This window comes from Haliotis cracherodii, unplaced genomic scaffold (genome assembly GCF_022045235.1).
Source record: "Haliotis cracherodii isolate W230 unplaced genomic scaffold, xgHalCrac1.p SCAF_19, whole genome shotgun sequence".
In the NCBI taxonomy this organism is placed as follows: Eukaryota; Metazoa; Mollusca; class Gastropoda; order Lepetellida; family Haliotidae; genus Haliotis; species Haliotis cracherodii.
The window spans coordinates 4,395,974-4,421,960 of record NW_027266274.1 but is presented as its reverse complement, the minus strand read 5'-3'; the positions used below and the strand labels follow the sequence as shown (position 1 = coordinate 4,421,960).

The window sequence follows — 25,987 nt, the reverse complement described above, 5'->3', positions numbered from 1 at the left end:
TGCAATAGCCCGGACGTCACCGAAGCAGTATATGATGCGGTAGTCTAAAGATTAATCTGGATTCTGTATAACATGTATGCATGCACACGACATGTACTCCAAATCAGTGCTTGGTTAATGATGTGTTCAACAGAATCTTGATTTAACCGTGCGACGTGAAACTTGCAGTAATTACTGCGTCCATTTGCCGTGTCCCCAAGGGCATGTTATCGAGACGCGAGATTAAAGCGACTAACAAACCATCACAATCGTCATCAGTGGAATTGGTTGCAGTGGTTGCGTCTCTGGCTGATTAGGAATACTGTCTTGAATGTTAATCAGCCAATATTGGAATTTAAGGTTCGCGCCAGCTGCAAGAATATACAGTGCACCACGTGACTGTTACAACCAATAGGCGTCTAGCATGTCGATCAGCGTCTGACAGAGGACGAGCGACTCATACAGTGAAGCTGTTATTCACATCAAGGATTTTTCTCTGAACTTTGTTTTGTGTGGAGTTTTCGGATAAATTATACTTTAGGTGAGTACATCCACTCTTTTTATGATAGTTTTAGATTTGTTACGCGTGAAAGGGCTTCAAACAGCCTTGATCTGAGATTTTTTCCTGGGTGAAAACGCTGACTGACATTTCTGAATATTATTTCCCAGTCCACAGCAGGGTCGAATTGTGTTAGCTAAATCCGCTACAGACGGATGTTTATCAGCAATCAGAATAGGAAAATCATGACAGGAAACTGTTTATGCAACGAAATATATATGTAAAAGCCGTTTCATGGCATTTTATGCCATCCTCTTTAAGGGGTTTATATTGAAACATGGCTGCCGACAATGGGGTCCCAGGGCGTTTCCAGCCACATATTCACGTGACATTTATTTACCTATACCTATCACTATTTAGAGAGACACAAAGGAACCTTTGACATACGTTCTCGGGTTTAAAACGCGACTCTGGTTGAACATGAAGGGGATGGGGCATTTGGCAAGCTTTCGGTATTAAAGGGATATCCACGTAAAATAACAAATTGGGTGTCATGATTTGATAGAATTCCAATTTTATTGCCTCACTTGATAAATTCTTGCAAAACCCGGGAGAGATTGCTCTGTCATGTGTTACACCCACATGGCGTAATGGAAATTCATTCATGAGTTATAGTTGGAGCGCATCTGTCTCTATCTTTGCGATATAAGGAAGGAAACGAGATTTGATCTCTCCGTTCTAAATTCAGAATCAACGTCGAGGGCTAACAGCTGGGCACTTTCCATCAGATAAAATAAAGAAATCCGATGATTTCAGCTGTAAGCAATCCCTACTCGAAGCATCCTCCAACCTTTGCTATCTTGTCACTGAAGCCGCCATGATGACTTGCGCACACGTTTGGCAGCGCTCAGACCTTAGCGAAAGTATGCGTGTAGGGGGAGGGCGGCCTAAGTTTTATAGGTCTAACTTTCATAAATTCCGGCCATGAAATTATCATAAACATAATTATTCATATACCGTTAAAATTATTTATCGATTATTCATTGCTAACGTGTATGAAAAAAACATTCATGATTTCAGTGTTCAAACAACAGCTGTAATGCAAGGACGCATGTATAATTATATTGTATACCTAATGTTTGGCAAAGACGCATGCATTATACAGTGGGTAGCTCTTTTCAAAGCCATTTCAGAAAGTAGCTATTTATCGTCAGAACTAACCGGCTTATCTCCTAATTCGGGACTTTCTCTAGAAAACTGTGTTTTAAGTATCGGCAGTAAATCGTATGTAAGTATGTTCGGACAGCGTTAGTCGCTGTCCGAGGCCTGACGTGTGTCCCACGCCGGGCGTTATCGCTGTCAGCAGGATTATTTATCACAAGGCCGGGTTTCCTTCCTCCACCTCCTGTGCAAATCGCCACACTGGTTTAATATCCCGCAAAATCCTACACACTTATGCATGTTGTTGTCAGGACTACACGCATCGACCCACTTCTATTGTCTCATCTGTGGACATCTCATCGCAGGAAATGCTGGGTCACTGACAAAACTCAGCAGCTATCACTGTTCAGGGTCGTTCAATTAATCCTACATTTGTTTCACTTTATACTTACGTAATGTTGATGACCATGTACCTTAAATAAACGTTCTATAAAAGTAACGGGTTTGCGTGCGTGTAGTCTTCATTTTCTCTCGCATATAACATGTAACGGGAACTAAATTTGAAGTATCATTTCGTCAGTTTTGTGTTGGCAGGTATTTCACACTGGTATAACATTTATCAGTTACTTTGCTCAAGACGTGTGTCAGCCCAACACCGGTTCAACAACACTGGAACTGAGCACTGCTCGCTGAGTTATCGCTTCACGCTAGGCTGCGTAGATAATGTCTCCATTATCTTCGATTAACCTCCAAGAATTTGTCGCTTCGGTTCGCGTTCGAGTAAAATCTAAAATTGCGATGAAAAGATTATGGATGAAATCCTACTTTAACGTGAGAGTGACATGGTCGTACAATCACGCTTCCACTCGAGAACCGGTCCGGCTTTATAAGCCCATGGATGACTAATAATGAAACATTGATGCGCTGCAGATACCGACAGATCTGTATCACTCCGTGTCCCGCCACAACTGTCCAGCACAACACCACCCTCACCAAGTCGAGGTTCATTAGCGCTAACCGTCAGGGGGACAGTGGGAGTATCAAATACAGCTGTAACAAGGTCTCAAGTTACTTAAAACTCGGTACAGTCAAATATGAGACTGCCATTGCTTTTAACAAAGGTATAGATTATGTAACGGCGTGAGGAAATACTAATCGTATAGTTTAATGTACACCATTAAATGGCGAACACAAATACACCTGTACTGTCCAATATACGTACGTCATGTGAAACTGATTCGCCATTGAGGACATTGCTACAATATCCCACCCGTGACAATTATATGAAAAGGAAAGGGATACTTCTATGAGAATACCTAAATAGCATATCTCAATTGTTGCTGAAGTGTATAAGTTCCCACGTTCTGAATGAGCCTATACACATGTCTACCTAACCTCCGGTTACATATCCTCATTCCGGGCCAGAAAGTGACAGTGCACGGACCCACAGACAGAACATTCCGGTGGAGGTGTAGCAATATACTCCGCTTCAATGCACTGTTATCACTTGCACCGACATCAGTTGACAGTTGGCAAAATTAGATTTATAGTTGTAGTTTGTAGACCTGCTCGCCCCAGCCGAGTGTGTGTACTGATATGAAATGAAACACGGACAATGGTAGTTCCAATGTCCTTGTGTGTCATATATCACACTACCACATAGGGCGTGTCGACATTGATACAGTGAAACACGGGTTTCATTAGCTCAGTAACACGTACGTCGAGTGAGGGTTCAGGTACATACGTTATTTCATCCCGTTCAAAGGTGATTTGACAGAGTTAAGCGATATCTACATCTGATGAATAAAACTTAGGTTAATGCAGTTGAATACCTGCAATTTATGCTGAGACTCTGGGTGAACAACGATGAAGCACCTTATCTGAGGTCAGTCTGCAGGTTGCAAGTTTAAGAAAGACATCGGAGCATTGTCCAAGATCAACAGACAAAGCAGAGCTCCTTGTCGACACCGGGATTGGCATATACTGACTGGAAACAGCTTTTAGATTCCGACGTACCTCTACCTATATGAATAGTACATCGCTGTATTTAAACAGTATAGTGTCAGAAATTAAGTGTTTTGATATCAAAAATAGCACTGGCCAATTGAAAACATTTTTATTTTTCACTATCTCATATAAGTATCACCTATACCCTAAATGTGGCGACACCACCTCGCCCGCACGTTCATCTCCATGACGTATCTTCCCAGTACATGTAATTGATTTCGCAAGTCATTTTAAGCCATAATTAATAACATTTCTTAGTTTTATATTCATGTTATGACATAAACGTCCACCTTCTGATGAAGCGAGGAGTGAGAAGTATGTAGAATCCCCTGAGGGTTAATTGTACCTTACTACAGTTCATAACATTCCGATCATTTTCAGGACTTACTCGGAAATACTTTAACAGGGGTCTTTTCGAAGGTATACATAAAATAGATGATGATATACTACACGCAAGGAATGTATGGCATCAGGCGCATTAGTCCTCGATAAAGACGTAGATGTAGTTGTGGTAGTGGTCGTGGTAGTAGTACTTTTACTAGTGGTATGGGGGTAGTTGTTGTGGTCGTGGGATTTGTAGTAGTAGTAGTACCGTTAGTATAAGTAGTGCTAGTAGTAGTGTTAGTAGTAGTGTTAGTAGTAGTAGTAGTAGTAGTAGTAGTCGTCGTAGTGGTGGTGGTGGTGGTGGTGGTGGTGGTAGTACATACTACTTCTTATCCTGAAATACCTAAACATGCTAAAACCCCAAACAATCCCCGAAACAACATTGTCACTAACAGAAAAAAACAGACCAGATCAATACGCATTGAATTGAAAATATGATTTCATTAGCATTACAGCGTTGGTTCGTTTCCCATGACGGTATTCCAATTTATCCTCCGGTAACGCATTACATCTCATTAATAAATGAGATGTCCAATATTCTGAGGCATGTGCGCGAAGGGGACGAGGAGTTGAAATAACCAATCCATTGATGATGATTGTAATTAGTTCGCCACTGGCAGAACTTCATAGATTAATTAGAAACAGCCGCACACGTGTCGGGGCAATATGGACAAATGTCTCGTCAAAATCAGGCGACTCAACGCACTCGGCCACCGCCAACCTGGCGCGTGGCAAGCCATGTCGATCGCAGCATACAGAGAGGGATAGCAATTGATTTGAGTTCATTATGCATTACATAATTTAAGCAAATTGACGCATGCATGAGTGGTATGCATTAATAGCCTGTGTCATGAGAAAGCAGCCTTCAGCGTACTTGTATGTTTGTTTACTTTGCACCGACATGACATGTGATGCTTCACGACTTCAATGTTTGAATTGCATTAAAGAGTTGCATGTTTGTTTGACATGTTTTGTTAATAGACAAGCATTCACTATGTGCAAACGCGCCACTATAAAACATCGTGTGTAGTTATGAAGCTATAATCAACACCGAAGAAAGCTCACACGTCTTTTAAATTGTATATGGGCCTCTCCATAAAGTATCTGCAGAAAATGAATAAATATTTGTGCAGGGGTGCGCGCCCATCCTTTGATCAGCATATGAAACACGTAACCGTATAAATATTATATAACTAACTCAAGAAACATTACACGACAAACAAACGCAATTTGTTCGCGAATTAATTGCATTCGCCCAGCACGTTGTAGGTCAAGTGCACCCATCCGTTTTATATGGCTCCTGTACACCTGAATAGATTAATAGAAGCCTGAAGGATTATTACTGCGGTCAATGTGGAATTGGAACCCATGTTCAGCGGATCCTTGCGTGATTAAGGGAGACAATTCTGCATAGTGAGATGCCTTTTACATGTTCACATAAGTTCTGCTACACTGCCAATCCTTTCTAACAGTCAACAAACAAGTTTATTGAATCCAACGAGCAGACGACAAAGACCATTATCAGTTCAAACACTAAGTGAGTCGTTCTAGTCTCAGGGGCGAGATGATATATATGTGATATATACACATGCAAGTAAGTTAATAACGATATTACTTACATAAATTAGATGACCTGTGCTCTGAACAGACGAAAAACGCGCTCGCGAAGCTTCGGGTGACCAACTAGTTTCCGATTGGTTCAGTGTCTCACGTGACACTGTGCCTGACCCAGTTCGCACTTGGGTAGAACAGTTAGACCATGCCTTGTGTTCACAAAACACTATCTCGCTATCATACTATTTCTAATTTGACGCAAAGTGTCAATATTTTCGATGATGAATAATAAGGCAAAATGTTTGGCAGAATTCTCAACTTTATCAATATACACGAGTCTTACCTAACAGAGAGAGTTATATAAAAAGTTGTTGATGTCACGTGTCATTCAAGAGGTAGCAGTTGTGGAGTCTTACACATCGTCATGACAACTAGTTAAACGAAGCCAATGCACGAGGACCTTCATTTGAGAACCCAACTTTCAACACTTGCAAACAGATTGTATTATATGGAATATAGATATGTATAATGACAGTGTCTTATAACTTTTCAACTTTTGTCACGGGTTTTAGCGTAGTTTTTCTGCAGATTAAGTTTTTTCTGTCGTTGTTTAACGCCGCACTCAGCAACATTCCAGCTATATGACAGCGGTCTGTAAATAATTGAATCTGAGCCACCAATCAATCCAGTAATTGACATCATGAGCATCGATCCACGCGACCGGGATAAGATGACATACATCAGACAAGTCAGCGCGTCTGCCCAACCGATCCCGTTAGTTGCCTCTTACAAGCACAGTCGCATCTTACGTCAAGCATGGGTTGCTGAAGACCTATTCTACCCCGGATCTTCCTGATTAAGCATTATTATTACATTGTTTGATGTGCTGCTACGTCATCCTGTGAAGGACCTTTTTACTAAAACTGTTCCTTGGTTTTAACATTGGACCGACTTTCGAGTCCACCGTCCCAATGTGTGTCACTGACTGACGTGCTATAAATAACAGTGGTGTAACTGCAATGCGTTATATTAGTGGTGGCATGTATAACTGTGTTATATTAGTGCTGACACGAATAACTGTGTTATATTAGTGGTGGCATGTATAACTGTGTTATATCAGTGCTGGCACGAATAACTGTGTTATATTAGTGCTGACACGAATAACTGTGTTATATTAGTGCTGGCATGTATAACTGTGTTATATTAGTGCTGGCATGTATAACTGTGTTATATTAGTGCTGACACGTATAACTGTGTTATATTAGTGCTGGCATGTATAACTGTGTTATATTAGTGCTGGCATGTATAACTGTGTTATATTAGTGCTGACACGAATAACTGTGTTATATTAGTGCTGACATGTATAACTGTGTTATATTAGTGCTGACACGAATAACTGTGTTATATTAGTGGTGGCATGTATAACTGTGTTATATTAGTGCTGACACGAATAACTGTGTTATATTAGTGGTGGCATGTATAACTGTGTTATATCAGTGCTGGCACGAATAACTGTGTTATATTAGTGCTGACACGAATAACTGTGTTATATTAGTGCTGGCATGTATAACTGTGTTATATTAGTGCTGGCATGTATAACTGTGTTATATTAGTGCTGACACGTATAACTGTGTTATATTAGTGCTGGCATGTATAACTGTGTTATATTAGTGCTGACACGAATAACTGTGTTATATTAGTGCTGACACGAATAACTGTGTTATATTAGTGCTCGCATGTATAACTGTGTTATATTAGTGCTGGCATGTATAACTGTGTTATATTAGTGCTGACACGTATAACTGTGTAATATTAGCGCTGCCATGTATAACTGTGTTATATTAGTGCTGGCATGTATAACTGTGTTATATTAGTGCTGGCATGTATAACTGTGTTATATTAATGCTGGCTTGTATAACTGTGTTATATTAGTGCTGGCATGTATAACTGTGTTATATTAGTGCTGGCACGAATAACTGTGTTATATTAGTGCTGGCATGTATAACTGTGTTATATTAGTGCTGACACGAATAACTGTGTTATATTAGTGCTGGCATGTATAACTGTGTTATATTAGTGCCGGCATGTATAACTGTGTTATATTAATGCTGGCTTGTATCACTGTGTTATATTAGTGCTGACACGAATTACTGTGTTATATTAGTGCCGGCATGTATAAATGTGTTATATTAATGCTGGCTTGTATCACTGTGTTATATTAGTGCTGACACGAATAACTGTGTTATATCAGTGCTGGCATGTATAACTGTGTTATATTAGTGCTGACACGAATAACTGTGTTATATTAGTGGTGGCATGTATAACTGTGTTATATTAGTGTTGGCATGTATAACTGTGTTATTTTAGTGCAAGCATGTATAACTCATATCAATAAACGCGTCTTCACCACGCGTCTTCCTCGTAGTTCCAGGATGCCGTCCGACATGATCGATATCGAGGAGAAGGTGAAGATCTGGGGATGGGAGACCTTCATGAAGACCCGATCTAAGGACCACGCCAAGCTTAAATACGAGGACGTGCAGTTGGAGGTCAACTGGAACAGGGTGAGGTTCGTGTCGTCCACGCCGGAGTTCACCGACAGGGTGTCGCTGGAAAAGCCCAACAGTCAGATCGTCTTCAGGTAGGTCAACAAAAAATCATCCTGCCCCAATCTGGGCCCTGTTCCACAAAACAACATTAGCGCTAAGGTGATCGTAAGTCGTAAGTTTAACCTCAAACTTTTGTTAAAGCTGATGTCCTCTTACACGAAACAACTTACCTCAGGTTAACCTTAAGTTACGATCAAAACGTAAAGTTGGTCCGGTCCGGCCCAACCTTAACTCACTACCGTTGATATAATGTATGTATTTATTCAACGTATTTTGTTTTAAAGGGGAAACAATTTATATGTTAAATACATAAATTGACCCTTTCTGCTCACGTGTATTCATACAGTTTGCACATCGGTTTGTCGATTCACACCTCAATGAATCGAAAAAAATAAACAGTCAATCCTTAAATATATATTTTCGTAAAACGCATATTTCCAATCATATTTTCTAGTTTCAATCTATCAATTAAAGTTAATACAAATATACACGGCCACATCGTGAAGGAATGCCAATAAATGACGGGCAGCATGGGACACTACCCTTCGAGCAAGTCTGTTGTGATGTAAGCACCTAAATTATATTTCATTCTATTTTTAAAACTCCCTATGAAGCGACTTGTCTTTCTTGTGTTTAAAGAAACATATCCAGTAATTCATAAACGAAGGCTGTAGCCTAAACATGTGTAATGCCGGTGAATGTATTGCTGGTATCGGATTAGAATTAACAACTTATGTATAAAGTAAGGTCGTAAAGAAGTATAGGTAAGAGAGGTAGGGTTGAGTCGATATTTGTAGTAAATTGTAAATTTATTTTAGTGACGTCCATTGTACCTGAATGACTAGAACCGGCATTACTGTCCATGTTTGAGAATTATCACACCTGCTCTGTTATATACAAGGACAACTGACACTTTTACAAATGTATGATGATCATTCATATAAACTGTCGAGTCATGTATCTTATTTGACTTGAGATACTTTCCACGAATGGATTCATATGTTAGGTGTTGAGGTGGACCTTGTTTACGTCTTCTTTGTTTGTTTGTTTGTTGTTTAACGCCGCACTCAGCAATATTCCAGCTATATGACGGAGTAAATGACGGTGTGTAAATAATCGAATCTGGACCATACAATCCAGTGATTGATGTCATGAGCATCGATCCACGCAATTTGGATACGATGTCACGCACTAACCAAGTGAGCGAGCCTGACCACCCGATCCCGTTAGTCGCTTCTCACGACAAACATGGGTTGCTGAAGACCTACTCTACCCCTGAGCTTCAGGGGTATCGTCTCCTTTATACAGAAATTGTTGTGCTATATGTATTTACCTAGGATTAAGTAAATACACATCTTAAATATATGTTCCTAGGTATGCACTGATTTGATATTATATGTTAAGTGCCACCTTATCATTTTTATAGTTCAATCAATGAGCTCCACCCATCTGACTAGTTTTCAGTTTTCAGACAACTTCTTCAGTTTCAAACGTCATTCCGGGGCTTATTCTTTACTCTTAAGGGGGCACGGGTGCCCCAGTCGTCTAAGACGCCGCGATTCGCTGTGCAGAGTTGCGTCCCTTGGGTACGCCAGAAACCTATGATTGTGGGTTCGAATCCCGGTTCGACCTGATTATGTTTCTAGGTTTGTCAGCACCATACCCGTGCTCGTGGGTGTCATCGAAGTGGTAAACGTCTGAGACCTGCATCACTTCGGGCTTTCCTCCCACATTAAGCTGACACGCCGCGATATAACTGGAATACTGTTAAAAGCGGCGTTAAAACCAACTCACTCAATCACTTTACTCTTAACCGGGTGGACAAGAACGAGCCGTAAAACGTTACGAGAGATTGTTACCCATGAAATTGTCTTGTCTTCGTGTTCTACCAACTTCTAATTTCCATAGAAGGCAACTTCTGTATTTACTGTAAAGGCCCTGCTTGACTACGGTATAAGGATCTGTAGATAAACGTCGCCTTTACATTATTTAAAGAAGTTGTTATCCAAAAATTGTGTCTACTTTGTCAGCCGTCAACTTCTAAGTAATATTTATCAAATAATTCAAATTTCCAATCAAAGATTTTACAGAAAAGTGAGTCACTCCAACATTTTAATCCCTAAATACCCCCTCTATCGCAACATGTACACAACCTCCCTAACATTACAGGTCCAAGTACGAGAACTGGACAGCACATGAACAGGAACATTCCTTCCACACCGAGCGCACCACCCTGTCCTGCTGCACTACCGAGGTATCTAAAGGATTCACCAAAGGATTTCACCTCGAGGTCAAACTGGGCTTGCCGGAAGAGGTCGCTTCTGCCACAGCGGGATTTGGTCGCGAGGTGAACATGGAGACGGCCGAGGAGAACACCAAGGAGGAGGCCATGACATGGTCCATCAACAGCAGTATCAAAGTCCCGCCTAAACACAGGACCATTGCCGAGCTGGTGGTCAAGGAACAAGAGTTCAATGCGTCCTTCAAGATGCAGGTCAAGATCAAAGGTCGTGTTTTGGTCGTTGTGACAAATCTGAGAGAAAATAACTGTTTTGTTCAATCGATTGAAGGAGACTTTGCGGACATAATGAAGCGAGAAAACGAGAGAAAAGGGTTTGTGATAGAGAAAAGATTAGTCACATTTGACCTCTCTGGTAACTGTAAGTTTCGGTTTGGAGTTGAACAGCACGTGCAGCTTCACGAAGAAGAGCTGAAGGAGGAAGAAAGATGATTCTTTTTTCATATTTGTGTGATGAAGAGTGGTGTATTTGTGTGATGAAGAGTGGGTATTTGTGTGATCATGACCACAACAGGTTTGGGGGACAACAACATCAACTTGTGGGCTTGTGGATTAAACATCTCCATGACTACGACAAGCATATGAAGGTTTGAGGTAATATTTGATGAATGTATTGAATGCGTCCTGTCCACTGTGTTGTGGTCGAATTCCGTGTTCGCGTCCCAGACCACTTAAAGATATCAGTGTAGATTGAGACGTGATCATTTGTACACGTATAATTCAGTAGGACTTTCGCAAACACTCAAATGACTTCTGTGGTTTTATATCCCTAAAGAATGGTTTTGGGTAATGGATGACTAGTTACTTTCATAAAATGTCACAAAAGCCTATCTGTGATTATTTCAGTTTTATACATGGATCCGACTATACATCTATTCTACTACGGTATCTATACCAGGACAACTTCCCACATTCACGTGCGCGTACGTCGCTAGATAAGTGCTATAATTTGGACGCGACGTTAAACCACATTTCAACTCACTTCACCTGAAATAGCTTTATTTTAAGTCAGATCGGAGTCAAATCCAGTCAAATTACACTAACGTGCAAACACAACTTTGGCAGCGAGTGTGTCCCGGGTATGTATCATAATAGAATTGTGAAATAGTACATTGATTTATCCAATATAAAACTTTAAAACTGGAATGCTTTAGTCCCTAGATATACAAACTGCTGAGTGAAAGTGATTAATTAAACCATATACAGAGAATACTATCTCTGATTACATCTACATTTAGTTAGAGTAGCTGTTTCTCCGAGCATCTTACATTTAGCATTTGTTCATTTAGCGGACTATATTTTGTAGTGGTTTCAACGCCAGCTTGTAAACATTTTTGTTCAGAATCAAACATACATATATTCATGTAATGCTTTTACATATATCTGCATTATTAATAAAGTACATGTTGCATTCCATCCTGGCATTTTTAATATTTGGCCACTGTCCCTGACCCATAGGTTTCAAGATAACTGATTCTTCAGGATCGAAATCACTTGTGTCAGTTACATCCATAGAACTGGGAAGTCCGCATGATCTTCCATGTACGATTCTGAGAGCGGAGCTGGGATTTTAGTCCGAGGACATTCAACATGTCCAACGAACAATTTATTTGTTTGGAAAAAAACGAACAAATTATTTGTTTTCAATTTTAGAAAATTAAATCAGAATAGCAAATCAAATGGTCAGGCCCCTAGAAAAAACACAAAGCATTGGTATTTTAGTTTGACCAGGATCATGTCATTGTGAAGGCACCAGATAGGTCGTCCAGAGTTGTCATCAGTTTCTTATTAAGGTGTTGGGGAAATAGTATACATGTATCTCTATGACAATGAGCCTCTGTTTAAATCTGACTTTGTCTTAATCACTTACTTACCCTAGCCTGTAGACAGCCGTTTCTCCAACCCTTTTCACTTCTGTTTAAGCTCAGAACCTTCTCTGGCTCCTAATCCAGTCCCTACCGTATCCTGTCCCCAAACATAGTCCCTAAACCTTGACCAAAACCTATTTTGCATTTTATCATAGCCCCATACTCTGACCCCATCAGTCCCTACCATATACCTTACCCTAGGTTCTTTGTACCCTTGACCAAAACCTAGTTCCCACCTTACCTTGGCCCCTACTCTGACCCCATCAGTCCCTACCACAGCCCTTACCCTAGGTTCTGTGTGCCCTTGACCAAAACCTAGTACCCACCTTACCTTGGCCCCTACTCTGACCCCATCAGTCCCTACCATAGCCCTTACCCTAGGTCGTGTGTGCCCTTGACCAAAACCTAGTACCCACCTTACCTTGGCCCCTACTCTGACCCCATCAGTCCCTACCTCAGCCCTTACCCTAGGTTGTGTGTGCCCTTGACCAAAACCTAGTTCCCACCTAACCTTGGCCCCTACTCTAACCCCATCAGTCCCTACCATAGCCCTTACCCTAGGTTCTGTGTGCCCTTTACCAAAACCTAGTTCCCACCTTACCTTGGCCCCTACTATGACCCCATCAGTCCCTACCATAGCCCTTACCCTAGGTTCTGTGCCCTTGACCAAAACCTAGTTCCCACCTTACCTTGGCCCCTACTATGACCCCATCAGTCCCTACCATAGCCCTTACCCTAGGTTCTGTGTGCCCTTGACCAAAACCTAGTTCCCACCTTACCTTGGCCCCTACTATGACCCTATCAGTCCCTACCACAGCCCTTACCCTAGGTTCTGTGTGCCCTTGACCAAAACCTAGTTCCCACCTAACCTTCGCCCCTACTATGACCCCATCAGTCCCTACCATAGCCCTTACCCTAGGTTCTATGTGCCCTTGACCAAAACCTAGTACCCACCTTAGCTTGGCTCCTACTCCAGTCCCTACCACAGCCCTTACCCTAGGTTCTGTGTGCCCGTGACCAAAACGTAGCTCCAACCTTACCTTGGCCCCTACTCTGACCCCCACGGCAGTCCCTAGCACAGCCCTTACCCTAGGTTCTATGTACCCTTGACCCACCTTACCTTGACCCCATCACGGCTCCCAATAGCAGTCCCTACCAGTGCCCTTGCCCTTGGTTCTAAGTGCCCTTGACCAAAACCCAGTTCCCACCTTACCTTGGCCCCTACTCTAGTCCCTATTGCCCTTGCCTAGACCCTACACCTTATCCCAACCCTTACCCCTACCAGACCCTACCCAATCCTAGCATGAATCCAAGTCCCTAACCCATCCACTACCCCAACCAAGCTCCTACACTGACCCCTACTGCAGCCCCTTCCCTTCAGATTCAGGAGCAGAATATGTCACAAGTACCAGATGCTTATCAAATGCATACTAAGGAGAATCAGGTTGTTACCATGTTTGACCTGGCTGTATGTGTCATAGGGCCTGGGATAGTTGCTCTGACTTTCAAATAATGATTTCAATAATACTGAGGTTTGATTATTTACAGGCCGCAGTGATCTGGCTAGAACATAGCCGACTGTGATGTAACACATCATTCATTACTACATACCTTACCAGGCCGTCCCCACCACAAACTGTAGCAGGGCCCACCTACACACAGCTATCTTTGCCCTAAGATGATTGTAAATCTCATACCTTAACATAGGCTTACTATAGTCTTAGCGCTGAGATCGATTTGTGCCTTAATCCAGCTCCTACCCTAGATCCATCTTAGCCTAGGCCTTACTACAGTCCCAACCTGAGAACATAACATTGCCCCTACCCACTTGTTTCTACTTTAGTCGGTCACCGGTGTTGTTTTATATAACTTAAACCCTACCCCTTCCCTATGCCTCTCCCCAATAATATAGCAAATATTGTTTTGTGAAAACAATTTCACAAATAACAATAATAACAAGAAAATGAACAAAAACTACAAAAAGGTAAATTTTACTCACTGTTGAAAATACATCAAATACTAGGTGATACAAGTCATATTGCATATAAGACAAAGTATGTTCACAATTCAATATGTTCAACACAGCTCATTCTCCCACCAGCAACCTTAAAATGAATACAATTATAACTTGAAAAATAGCATCATACAAGTGATGTAAAGTTGTCATTTTCAACATTTGCAAAGTGGTCAACAATACAAAGATCCTAAACAGAAGCAGAGTTGATGAAGAACTCTACCAGTCCATGAAAAAAGGTCCAATATCGCTCCATCCACATAAAAGTTAATGTAATTCAACGTAAGAACCAATCTAAAGCTCTACATTCTTTGATGGTTTTATTGTTTTCATTTTGAGGCTGGATAGGGAGAATTTTGATAAAAACAGACTTTATGTTTGGCTAAAAATTAACTTAAAACAACTGCTCTACAAAGGTGCCTCTAAAATAAAAAGGAGACTCCAGGACTCCAGACACTCCATTTATCACCCCATCATAAAAAAAAATATGTGATTTATCTAAACTGTGTCATTGTCTCTGTGTCATTAGTTTTACAAAATTTGCAAAATTAGTTTTTCAAAATGGTATAGCTAATCTGATGACTATTTATTGATTACATATGACAACAGTTAGAACAGTTAGTCGTTGAGCAAATGCTATCAAAATGGCAGTGCCTGTGTAATTCAACAAGTGAAACTCAACAATCATCAACAAAACTGACATGCAACGTTCATCAAATATGCTGGTCAACTAGAAAAATACTATTGATAATTATTTAGGACCAGTAATTCAAAAATTAAAATGCTTCTAACGTGACTAAGGATTTATGCTTCCCAAATAGATTAACAAACAATAATTGCCATATCAAGATGTGATGTCTTGTTTTGTTTACTTTATAATTTCCATGAATAGATGAATGAACAGTATTTGTGATATCAAGATGTGAAAATATGTGATATCGCTTAAAACAGATGATTTGTGGCTGTCTAGCTGTTCCAAAATTTGTGTGACCACCTTATGTTTTGATTGCACTGGTCCTGTTGGCAATCTGAGAAAATTTCAGTTGTTGAACCCTGCAGGTGGAGATTCCACATGTCAGAGAGTAATGCATCATGGGGTATTGAAATTAAAAATAGTTGTTGTCATCTCCTCATTATGCTGTTTGTGTGAACCAATAGTTAAATCATGAATGTATGGTCACCATCTTCCCGAGGCAGGGAAGTTAACTGACCATAAAAGTCCAGTTTCCACCCTGGCTGAACTACGCTAGAATTTCATGGCTCGATTGTTGCACCACCAGTGGCTATAACAAGTTATGTCCCTTCTATGACCCCCTATTGTCATCACTTGCATTTGCTTCAAACAAAATCACAACACCCAGTCAATGCGATCTGATCAATAATCAAGATCTATATTGTAATAAAACAGGCCTTACCTCGCAAAGTGCATCAAATCATTTGAGCACCTTCATTAAAGATATGAAAAGATCTTTAAAATAGCTGTCGACGCCCAGTTGGCAGTACACATGCTTTGCAAATCAATCGAAAAATGCACATTGAAATCCATGTTGTTTACCAACCAGATATCTAGTTCAGTGCACATTTATTATTGGACTATACATAGACTCATTTGTCCAGCCAATATGTAACTCCAGAATTCCAGCCTAATTCGGCAAGGGGGGGAAACAAGACTGTTACAGTCAGTTAACTCCCTTGCCTCGTGAAGATAATGTGTCACAAGAAATGCTAAAGGATGTCAATAAGAAAGGGCGCAAAATGCTACAGTAAACAAAACATGTACATGATGTATGATATAAGAAATTAGTTAACACACAAACATATGAAACATATTTCCCCACCTGTCACCAATCTCTGCTGATTAATTTAATATATAAAAAAGAAAAGGCTGATTCTAAAAAAATGTTCAGAAACACTTTACCATAATTTATGTTTCTTATAATTTCTTTATATTTCTAAACAAAATGGACCAAACAAAATTTGCAACAAAGAAAACATATAACTTTATAGATACCAACTTATTGTTTATTGCATATAGCAACTTTTTGACATAGATTCTTACACCATTATCGATCAATAAAGTTAAATGTTTTCATATCTATTCGCCAACTTCTAGAATGCCAATCATACAGTTAAAATAGCAATGTTATTTATTAAATAGCAACAGTTCAAACCTTACAAAGAGGACAAAGCAATATCTAACAAATGTAAACACATCTGCCAATTACAGTAAACAAATCATAAACATTTGCACTTTAAAAGTGTTAAACAGAATTGGGATATAAACAAACAATGCTGAGTCTCGTAAAATAATAAATTTCAACTGTGCAGATGTATCATTATGTATTCTTTACCTTCTCCAGGACAGCAATACATCCATAAACCAAACACATGTAAGATATGTCTTTATTACATCAACATGCATAATTGTGAGTTATTGATTGAAAGAGTTTTTTTCATATTGAACGTTGTGAATCATAGCCAAATATATCTGATGCCGAGTCCAGAGCATCTATTCCTAAACTTCTATATCTTCTATATCAATTAAATTCATCACAATAAAGTTCGAGCTATGGTTCTTATCAATGAAGTAAACACTACCTATTGGAATGCATACATAAGTCTCCATCTACCACCAGCGCTAACTGATCTTTAATTCTTTGTTCGCCCTTGAACTAATCAGTGCAAGAGCCATCAACTGTCAGCATCACATCAGAAGATAAATTCATTGTCCTTTCATGAAAACAAATATACATTACTTTTACCTTTAACACATGTTGACGTTTTGTTTTGTTCTTCATAAATGAATACAGGTACAACTGGTAAACTAGACAAAGATATAGTCCATGAACCTTTTTATTAAACAATACATTTCTCTCCTCTAAAATTAAGCAAAAATAATTTTCCTGATGAATAGTGAGTGAGTGAGTAACATTGGTTTTACGCCGCTTTTAGCAATATTCCAGCAATAGGGGACACCAAAAATGGGCTTCACACATTGAACCCATGTTGGGATTCGAACCTGGGTCTTCGGCGTGACGAGCAAATGCTTTAACCACTAGGCCACCCGACCGCCCCCCTGATGAATAAAGCTGACTAGACTGGCTTTTACATAAATCTAGATTGGTTTTGATTTCATAAAATACACATATTCCATTAATGGTGCAGGCCTACTGGTAAACCTCAAACAGATGGAAACTAACCAAGATTGATTTGTCAAAACAAGATTAACAAACAAGGAACTGTACCTTAAAACCATGACATGCTAGGAAACCTGCAATATCCCAGGAAAACTTAAATGAGCTGTTTCAGCCTTAATTCTCTTAGCTTGTATCACTAAAACTTTGGGTCATACTCTCACAGTACAAACAGAACATTACCTTCTGTAACCAGCATGGACAAATATTACAATAAACTCAAAGTGATGGTGAAAACAGTAATAGAACAAGATTGACAGCAGAGGCCACATACAGGCTGACCAAACACATCTGGCAGTGGGACACAGAGATAATACAGACTAGTCACTTTCATCAGAGGAGGCTTGTTCCAGCCCTGATGAAGAGAGCTGCACCGCCCAGGAAGACTCCTCCTTCTTCTTGAGGTCAAGGATGATCTGGTCCTTCTTGAACTGAAAAAAGGTAAGTTTGTATCAGTGTCACATTCGATGAGAAAACGTGGACAGACTGACAGTGGACAAGATGGACAGACACACAACGGTTGTTCCATGTCATAATATCACTATGATCTTCGATTCAGGTGATTTAAGAACATAGCATTATTCTACCTCCTCGATTATACTGTGCATCATATTACCATTCTAGTGTATCATATTACCATTCTATTTTAGGAAAACAACTGGACCCATTTGCCAGTATAGCATTAATTTGAGTAGCAGACGACTAAAAATAGTCATCCATTCAAATCACTCTTAAAACAAGAGTCTCACTGTACACTAGAGACAGGAGCGATAGTGACATCACTTCTATGATGATGAAGCTAGGGTCCAAAGAACTTTCCAAATAGAATGGAGATATAATACACTGGATTATCCTTAATATCCATTTTCCATGTTGTTAAATACAATCTTTGGCAATCTTTACATCAAAATCAAACATTACAACTTCTTATCATGTTTATATTTTCATATGAAATTTGTTGTCTTTTGAATATGTTGAAAACAGAAAAGAATTTGTCTTTTATCTTGACTGAAAACTTTGATAAACAAAAAAAAATAATTGAAAACCATCTTGCTACATTACCTTGCAGGAACATTTGTCAGGGTCTATTTCTCCTGGAAGCTTCTTGATAACCTGTTTGTATTTCACAATACCCTTCTTTCTGCGTACTTCTGCTTGCACACAAAATGATCTGGAAGATAAACATTTTCACCCAAGTAAGTATTTACCTCTGCATTCTCAGAGGCTGACATTCAGCCCTGGGCCCACTTGCACCAAACGATCTTTAAACTATTGTAAGCCTAGGTTAAAGTATGAGAGTTAGGATCATCTTAGTGCTAAGATAGCTTTGTGCAAGTGGGCTCAGGTCTTTGAAGAAAGGCAGCGCAAAAAGGAATTAACGAATTTCCTAATTCAGTATATAATGCACCTTCCCGAGGCAAGGGTGTTACTGTTTGGCTGGACTTACATAGTCTTAGTCTTAGCATAGTCCAATCAAATCGAGTAACAAACAAGATATCCTTTTCGTAAGCAACATGGATTTTAATGTGCAGATCTCGGTCGACTGCAGGATTTGCAAACCATGTGAACTGTCAACTGGCCGATGACAGATACTATCCAAATCTTTTCATGTTTTCAATCAAGGTGCTCAAGTGATTTGATACACTTCATGAGGTAAGGCGTTTTATTACTTGCCCGTGAAGAGATCACCCGTTTAATAAACATACAGCTTTATTACACATTGTGTAATACCAAAACGCGTGCTTATGTACTCTCGGAACACGTTTCACGAACAAATATTGAAAGCTCTCAACATCCCCTGGCGTATTCAACGACATTGTATGTGGAGATGATAGATCACTGGGAGGAGCTTATGCACACTCGATGACCCCAGCAACCTTGTTGCTAGGCTGACGTCACATGGCATTGTTTCGCCGATGGATCTTGCAACAAAATTCCACAAATTATGTCATCGGGTATTGTGACGTCATTGTAAACTTTGAGGTGCAAGGCCCCGTTCCACAAGGCGATCCTACGGTAGCGCAACGACAGTCGTTGGTCTAAGTTAAATTATGTGAGTTGTGATAGCCTTAGCGCTACGATAAGTTTGTGGGACAAACGCCTGAATTCTAAAGGTGGACCACTGTATGATATTAAATTCATACGTTTCAACTTTTGACGTATTTGAAGTATTATTCTGTTAAACTCAATTGGATTATGCCATTAGGATCGTGTAGGTGTCAGCCTATTTACACTCAACAGTATAATTCTAAAAACATTATAAATGACAAGTAATAAATAAAATACTAAACTCGCTCTCGTGTAAAACCAATTTTATGAAACTCGTGAATAGTTGTGGTATCTGACTCGCTTTCGCTCGTCAGATACCAGAACTATTCACTCGTTTCATAAAATTGGTATTACACGGGAGCTCGTTTAGTATTCTATATTTATTACAATAGAGATCTTGATTATCGATCAGATTGTATTGACTGGGTGCAGCCAATTTGTTTGAAGCAAATGCAAGTGATGTGAGAGGTGGAAGTTGATCAGTAGGAGGGACATAGAAGTGACGCAACTCTTAATAGCCACTGGTGGCGCTACGATCGAGCCACGAAAGTCCAGCGTAGTTTGGCAAGGGTGGAAACTGGACTTTTATAGTAAGTTAACGCCCTTGCCTTGTGAAGATGTATCTAATGATACATGTAATGTTTAAGTTTTAAAAGATGACTCATACTTCTCTGACAACAGGACCAATCAACATGATTAAGACAAACAGCCTAATGCTAACTTTCAATTACTGCACTCAAAGAATTCCCATGTCTGGACAAAAACAATATTTTCTCCTAATATATTTGCCTGTCATATGTACTTAGTTGCAAATTTTTGATAAATACCTGTTCACCAGATCAAAATATAAATGTTTTCAGACAAAACATTTGATATGCATGTTTGAACACGTTGAAATGTAAGTCACGACAATATCAGTGAACCATATTCACAGAAGGTGGCGATGAATGACATAAACATGCATGAACTTCACTGCAAGAAATCATGCCTATGATCACTGTAAAAGCTGTCAAACTGTGATATCAAACTCACGTTTCCTTAAAGTCTACGATGACATCTGCATTCTTCTTGCCACCAAGGGGTCCCACCTCTAGGCCCTCAACCACCAGCACGACTCTCACAGTCTTCAAGTCCAACTCCTCAGAGGTCACTGACAAAGCACATCGTGTTACATACTGTTACTAACAAGTGTTGCAACTGGATGTACCTAATTTATCAGAAACTTCTATTGTTATATGTAAATCAGGGTCTCATTCAACAAAGCAATTTTAGTGCCAAGACAATCCAATCATATTTCCAATAATTAGACGTACAAATAATAACACAAAGATCACTTTGTTGAAACGGGCCCTGGTCCACATGACAACTGTGCAAAGAAATTATGATTCAATGTCTTGAATCATTGAATTATAATGCATACCATCAGTATCCCTGTAACTCATATGGTTTACTGGATGCATTTTAATCTACAAATTATTTAGAATAGGCACTGTCACAGGGTTCAAAATCAATATCTATAACAGCTATAATCTGCAGAGGAATATTATCTGTCATGACTAATTTCCTTTACTGGATACAAAAACGGTAAAATAATTAAGACCATGGGGGATATTTACTGGTAATCAAGCCATTTGCTATGTCAATAGATAGTGCACCAATAGTCCTACCTATGTTCTGGGCCATATTAAATAAATAGTACTGTATCTCTGTCTTCTCAGCAACTAATCACTACAAATATTTCTGATAATATACGATGAGTTGTGCCTATATTTAGTACAGTATCCCAAAGCACTGTGGGATGCAATATAAGGGAACTAACTCCCTGCTTACCCGTTGCTAACAAGAGTTGGTATCAAGTTATACGCATTTAATTTGCTTAGAGTACTTTACAACTAATGTTAATGGAGCTTGTAATTTATTTCCAATGAAAGTAAGACCCGGAGGATCGATGCCACTCATCCCCCAGTCTAGGCCTAAGTTGTAACCTAACTTCCTTGTTTCGCTTCTACTTTCCCTGGCAGTAACAAACTTTAGGCTTTTTCGGGTAATGTTTTCGTGTCTATGATACCAGATTTGGTATTTAATGCAATACTATATCATTTGATTAGTAATTACTACGGCATATGTATTATTGCTACGTTAATATGTAAAATCAGTTGATGCAAATGCCATTGATTGTAGAATTATTTTCACCTGCGTTTGGTAAACGAGCTTCCGCCATTTTCTCGATACTTTAGAGTTACCCGCCCTTGCATCAAAGGCATTCGGAACCTTCCAATGTGTTTGTACATTGCTCGTAACTTTAAATGACTTCCGAAATTACTTTGATAATAAATACTTTTGTATACTTTGTTACAAATTGTATATCCAGACCCAACCAATAAGCTAGCGGTCGAATATATGTCGGACTATTTTTCTTTTAAAACAAATAGACAAACAAATAGATCTAGATGGATCTAGATGAACCTTGAGTTCATCAGCAACAGCTATACGTCGTTCCCGTTCTTCTTGAACAGACGAAGCGTTACCGCCATTCTCGTTACTCGTTAAAGAAAATTGTAAGAATTAATTATGTATTTCTGATCAGGGCTATTGGACCAAGTGTGAGCACGCAAGCATGCGTGAAAACGTTGTTCTACTCTGGTTTTACAAAAACAGAAAACAAATGGTCGTCCCCAAGGATTTTTGTTATATTCATCCGCCAGCATCTCTCTTGTGATGAAATATGCAACAAAGTTAAGCCTTATAGTCCCCGCCCCTTGAGATAGAATCACGAAATTTTGCTTTTAGCAATATTGCAGCAAAATCACGACGGGGGACACCAGAAATGGGCTTCACACTTTGTACCCATGTGGAGAATCGAACCCGGGTTTTCGGCGTAACGAGCGACCGCTTTAACCACATACGTCGCCCCCACTTGATCAGAACTCGATGATGGCGTGTGTCGCTACCAAAATGGTTATTTCATGAAAAGCGCATTTTACAATTTTTTTCAAAACTGTAAGTAATATTCCTTATCTGCGGAATGACTTGTTTTCACTCTTTCAGTATTACCACACATGCAGCTATCTTCGTTCAATAATAATTGCGATATTTCGTCATTCTATTTCAAGTGGCTATATTAGATTCTTTCTAGAATTTATTTGCAAGTTTCCTTTTGAAACCAATGATAAGGCTGTTTCAAATTCTTTATTTGTCCTAATATTAAATGGGAATATTGTATCTCAGTTCCATAAGGACACCACCCGACCGGTGTGTGACTGGGAATGTTTAATTTCAAATGCAAATGTTACACGCCTCTGCATATTTCGTCCGTCGAATTTCGCAATAAATGATGTTTTTCTCTTTTTGCATATATATCAAAGAAATGTGGTAATGTTTCTTTGTGTGACGCTATTCAAAAACTATGCACGTCAGCTTAGAGACGGCATAACGTCGTCTCCTCTCCTGCCACGTGTACTAACAATGGTATCCGGCAGTCACACACAAGGTCATCCTCTATCATGGGCGCCCCCCCCCCCCCCCCCCCCCCTTTTTTTTTATTTCGAACAAAATCTTTACTTCTGTATAAATTACCACCTAAGACAATAAATAGATCTTAATTGTGCAACAACAACCCCACCCCCTTTTTCAAAAAAGCTGTTTCCGCCCATGTCTATTATCCAGTGTGTAATATCTCCATTCTATAAATTCTCTAACGGAATAGAGATATAACACACTGGATATTCGAGGATGACTTGAAGAAGGTAATACCCAATCACACCGGAGACAATGAAGTCACGTCAAGCTGATATCAGTTTTCAGAAATCAGGCTGCAATGCTGAACCCAAGGTCAGTGTTTATAACAGGATGTTCCAGGGGTATAGGCCTAGAACTAGTCCGGCAGCTCGTGCACCTGCCCCACCCCCCGCGGCATCTCCTAGCTTCGTGTTTAGACCCCACCAACGACGAGGCACGTCAGCTTCGGGACATAGCTGCTGCCCACCCTGAAGTTGTTGTGGTCAAGTTGGACATCAGGAGTGACCAGGATATCAAGCAGGCGGTGGTCACTGCTGAGCAGGTGCTGGGAGAGGATGGGCTGAATTTGCTCATCAACAACGCCGCCATATTGTCCAAAATGTCTGGTGTGAGGGACGTGACGAGGGAGGATCTCGTGGATCACTTCGACTGCAACACGGCTGGTACGCACTAATATTAAAATAATTCGCATTGAAAGAATGTCTCCCAGAATTCTTTCAAATTATTTTGCGAAAATACTCCACTGTCAATGCAAACTTAATACCCTCAGCATCATAATATACTTACTTTTCAGTGTGACTGGTAAAAGCAAGTTGAACTAAATATTAAAAAAATAAGTCAGTTGTGTCTAACGCCAATTAAACATTTTTTATTTATATGACGGCGTGTCGGCACAACGTGGGAGGAAAGCCTGAAGCATGACGGGTGATGTTGATGATAGACCAAGGATTATTATCAGGGAGAATCTAGGAATACAACCACTCGTCATAGGTTCCTGGCACGCCTAAGGAACATAACTTTACACAGCGAACTGCGCCGCAGCAGACAATTCTGCAGAAATAGTCTGTCCCTAAGACTTTTATTGTCAGTTAACTCCCTTGCCTCAGGAACAAGTGAACTTGCTTAAAACCTTAGGCAAGACTTTTAAAACAATTTGGTTTACGAATCCGCCGAATCCCAAAAAAAAATTTGTGAAAAAAATAATGTTTTTATTCCGCCGCCCGGAAATAGGTACAAAGCTAAAAACAACTCATTTATTGTCGCTATCAATATAGATATATTATACTATTATAAAATACTATAATTAACACTTGTTGAACATTCATCTTAAACACTTCAAAAACACTACGAATTATGACGAATCCCAAGAGGATACACAAAATAATATTGGAAACTGGATTTTTGGTATATTTACTTTCTTCGACCAACGGACCTGAATTGTTTGGGCCTAACAGTTGTAAACCAAAAACGCCAGGACATAATATAAAGCTATGTGATATTATTGCAGTCTTTGAACTAACCTAATGTATGGTTCTTAGAAAATTGGTCTGGAGCAAACATAAAATCTTGAAGTTGTCTTGATTTAAGGTACCTAAGGTACTCTGTTTATCATGAGCGTTTTCTCGCAGGACCTATGATGGTGTCCAAGAACCTCCTCCCACTGCTTCTGAAGGCTGCCAACAACAGCTTGTCCTCCCTCAGTTGTAACCGGGCGGCCATCATCAATGTGTCGACAGGACTCAGTTCCGTGTCATTCTGTGTCAAGAATATGAAGCATCCCTGGTATGGCTACATCTGCTCCAAGGCTGCCCTCACCATGGCAACGAACATCATGGGGAGAGAACTCTGTAATGATGGTATTTTAGTGGCAGCCGTGAACCCTGGTCATGTTAGGACGAATATGGGAGGTTCTGATGCACCAATCTCGGTTGAGGAGTGCATAAGAAAGCTTTTGCAGACGCTTGCATCATTCAATGAAAACTCAGTTGGTCTACTTCACTCAACCAACGGAGATGTAATACCATGGTGAAAATGGAAGGAAAATTCAATTTGCATTTGTCCAAAAATCCTTTTCCGACTAATGAAAATAAAAGACTCCAATCTATTGTGTCATTACATGTGAACCATTTGAAGAAATGATATTACTTTGTGTGATAAGAGATGAGTGAATTGGATGTTAATTACTATTAATAATATTCTAGCAATATCATAGCGGAGACACCAGAAACTGCCTTCCCCAATTGTCACATTGGGAATCAAACCGAGCCTTCAGCATGATAAGCGAGCACTTTAACCACTATGCTAACACTGCACCCCTAGCAGATGAGTAAGTTGTGTTTAACAGTAGCTGTGGGCAGTTTGTATCTATTATCTAACTGTCTGTCTGTAAAATATGCAAGGAAAGTCAGAAATGATGCACAAGTAAGTCACATGTGATGCAAGGTAAGTTTTGCTTTTCCAGCTATATGAAGGCGGTCTGTGCAAATAATCGAGTCTGAACCAGACAATCCAGTGATTGACATCATGAACATCAATCCACACAATTGGGATCGATGACATGCATCAACCAAGTCAGCGAGCCTGAGCCTGACTACCCGATCCCGTTAGTCGCCTCTTACGGCAAGCATGGGTTGCTGAAGACCTATTCTACCCCGAATCTAGGCAAGGTAAGTCATATGTAATGCAAGGAAAGTCAGATGTGATGCAAGGAAAGTCAGATGTGATACAAGGAAAGTCAGATGTGATACAAGGTAAGTCAGATGTGATACAAGGAAAGTCAGATGTGATACAAGGAAAGTCAGATGTGATACAAGGAAAGTCAGATGTGATGCAAGGAAAGTCAGATGTGATA

At 39.9% G+C, this 25,987-nt stretch overlaps 3 protein-coding genes across 5 annotated transcripts; 2 read left to right on the top strand and 1 right to left on the bottom strand.

Annotated features, from left to right (window-relative positions):
* Positions 1-399: 399 nt before the first annotated feature.
* Positions 400-11,836, top strand: LOC139467035 (uncharacterized). The gene is made up of 3 exons (XM_071248746.1): positions 400-520; positions 8,010-8,225; positions 10,363-11,836. Exons 2-3 carry the CDS (start codon positions 8,017-8,019, stop codon positions 10,922-10,924), a joined length of 771 nt encoding a protein of 256 aa, XP_071104847.1. The 5' UTR covers positions 400-520; positions 8,010-8,016; the 3' UTR covers positions 10,925-11,836.
* Positions 11,837-14,330: 2,494 nt separating this feature from the next.
* LOC139466699 (uncharacterized) lies at positions 14,331-21,849 on the bottom strand. 2 transcript variants are annotated; one of them, XM_071248331.1, is made up of 4 exons: positions 21,811-21,849; positions 20,650-20,767; positions 18,631-18,739; positions 14,331-17,999 (listed from the first exon to the last, which is right to left on the bottom strand). In XM_071248331.1, the coding sequence occupies exons 1-4, from the start codon at positions 21,836-21,838 to the stop codon at positions 17,889-17,891; spliced, it is 366 nt and encodes a 121-aa protein (XP_071104432.1). In that variant the 5' UTR covers positions 21,839-21,849; the 3' UTR covers positions 14,331-17,888. The 2 variants fall into 2 exon arrangements, with proteins under 2 accessions (XP_071104432.1, XP_071104433.1); XM_071248332.1 differs by lacking the exon at positions 21,811-21,849 and adding an exon at positions 21,285-21,375.
* On the top strand, positions 21,513-25,166 carry LOC139466698 (C-signal-like). Of its 2 annotated transcripts, none has more exons than XM_071248329.1 (3): positions 21,513-21,661; positions 23,415-23,798; positions 24,765-25,166. In XM_071248329.1, the coding sequence occupies exons 2-3, from the start codon at positions 23,435-23,437 to the stop codon at positions 25,163-25,165; spliced, it is 765 nt and encodes a 254-aa protein (XP_071104430.1). In that variant the 5' UTR covers positions 21,513-21,661; positions 23,415-23,434; the 3' UTR covers position 25,166. The 2 variants fall into 2 exon arrangements, with proteins under 2 accessions (XP_071104430.1, XP_071104431.1); XM_071248330.1 differs by lacking the exon at positions 21,513-21,661 and adding an exon at positions 22,607-22,617.
* Positions 25,167-25,987: the final 821 nt, after the last annotated feature.

Excerpts from the sequence above, each read along its gene's own strand:
- LOC139467035 (XM_071248746.1), top strand. The coding sequence starts at position 8,017 with ATGCCGTCCGACATGATCGATATCGAGGAGAAGGTGAAGATCTGGGGA. Across the intron at positions 8,226-10,362 it reads AACAGTCAGATCGTCTTCAG|GTCCAAGTACGAGAACTGGA; the intron begins GTAGGTCAACAA and ends CTAACATTACAG.
- LOC139466699 (XM_071248331.1), bottom strand. The coding sequence starts at position 21,838 with ATGGCGGAAGCTCGTTTACCAAACGCAG. Across the intron at positions 20,768-21,810 it reads AGCTCGTTTACCAAACGCAG|TGACCTCTGAGGAGTTGGAC; the intron begins GTGAAAATAATT and ends GTGCTTTGTCAG. Across the intron at positions 18,000-18,630 it reads CTGACAAATGTTCCTGCAAG|TTCAAGAAGGACCAGATCAT; the intron begins GTAATGTAGCAA and ends ACCTTTTTTCAG.
- LOC139466698 (XM_071248329.1), top strand. The coding sequence starts at position 23,435 with ATGCTGAACCCAAGGTCAGTGTTTATAACAGGATGTTCCAGGGGTATA. Across the intron at positions 23,799-24,764 it reads CTTCGACTGCAACACGGCTG|GACCTATGATGGTGTCCAAG; the intron begins GTACGCACTAAT and ends GTTTTCTCGCAG.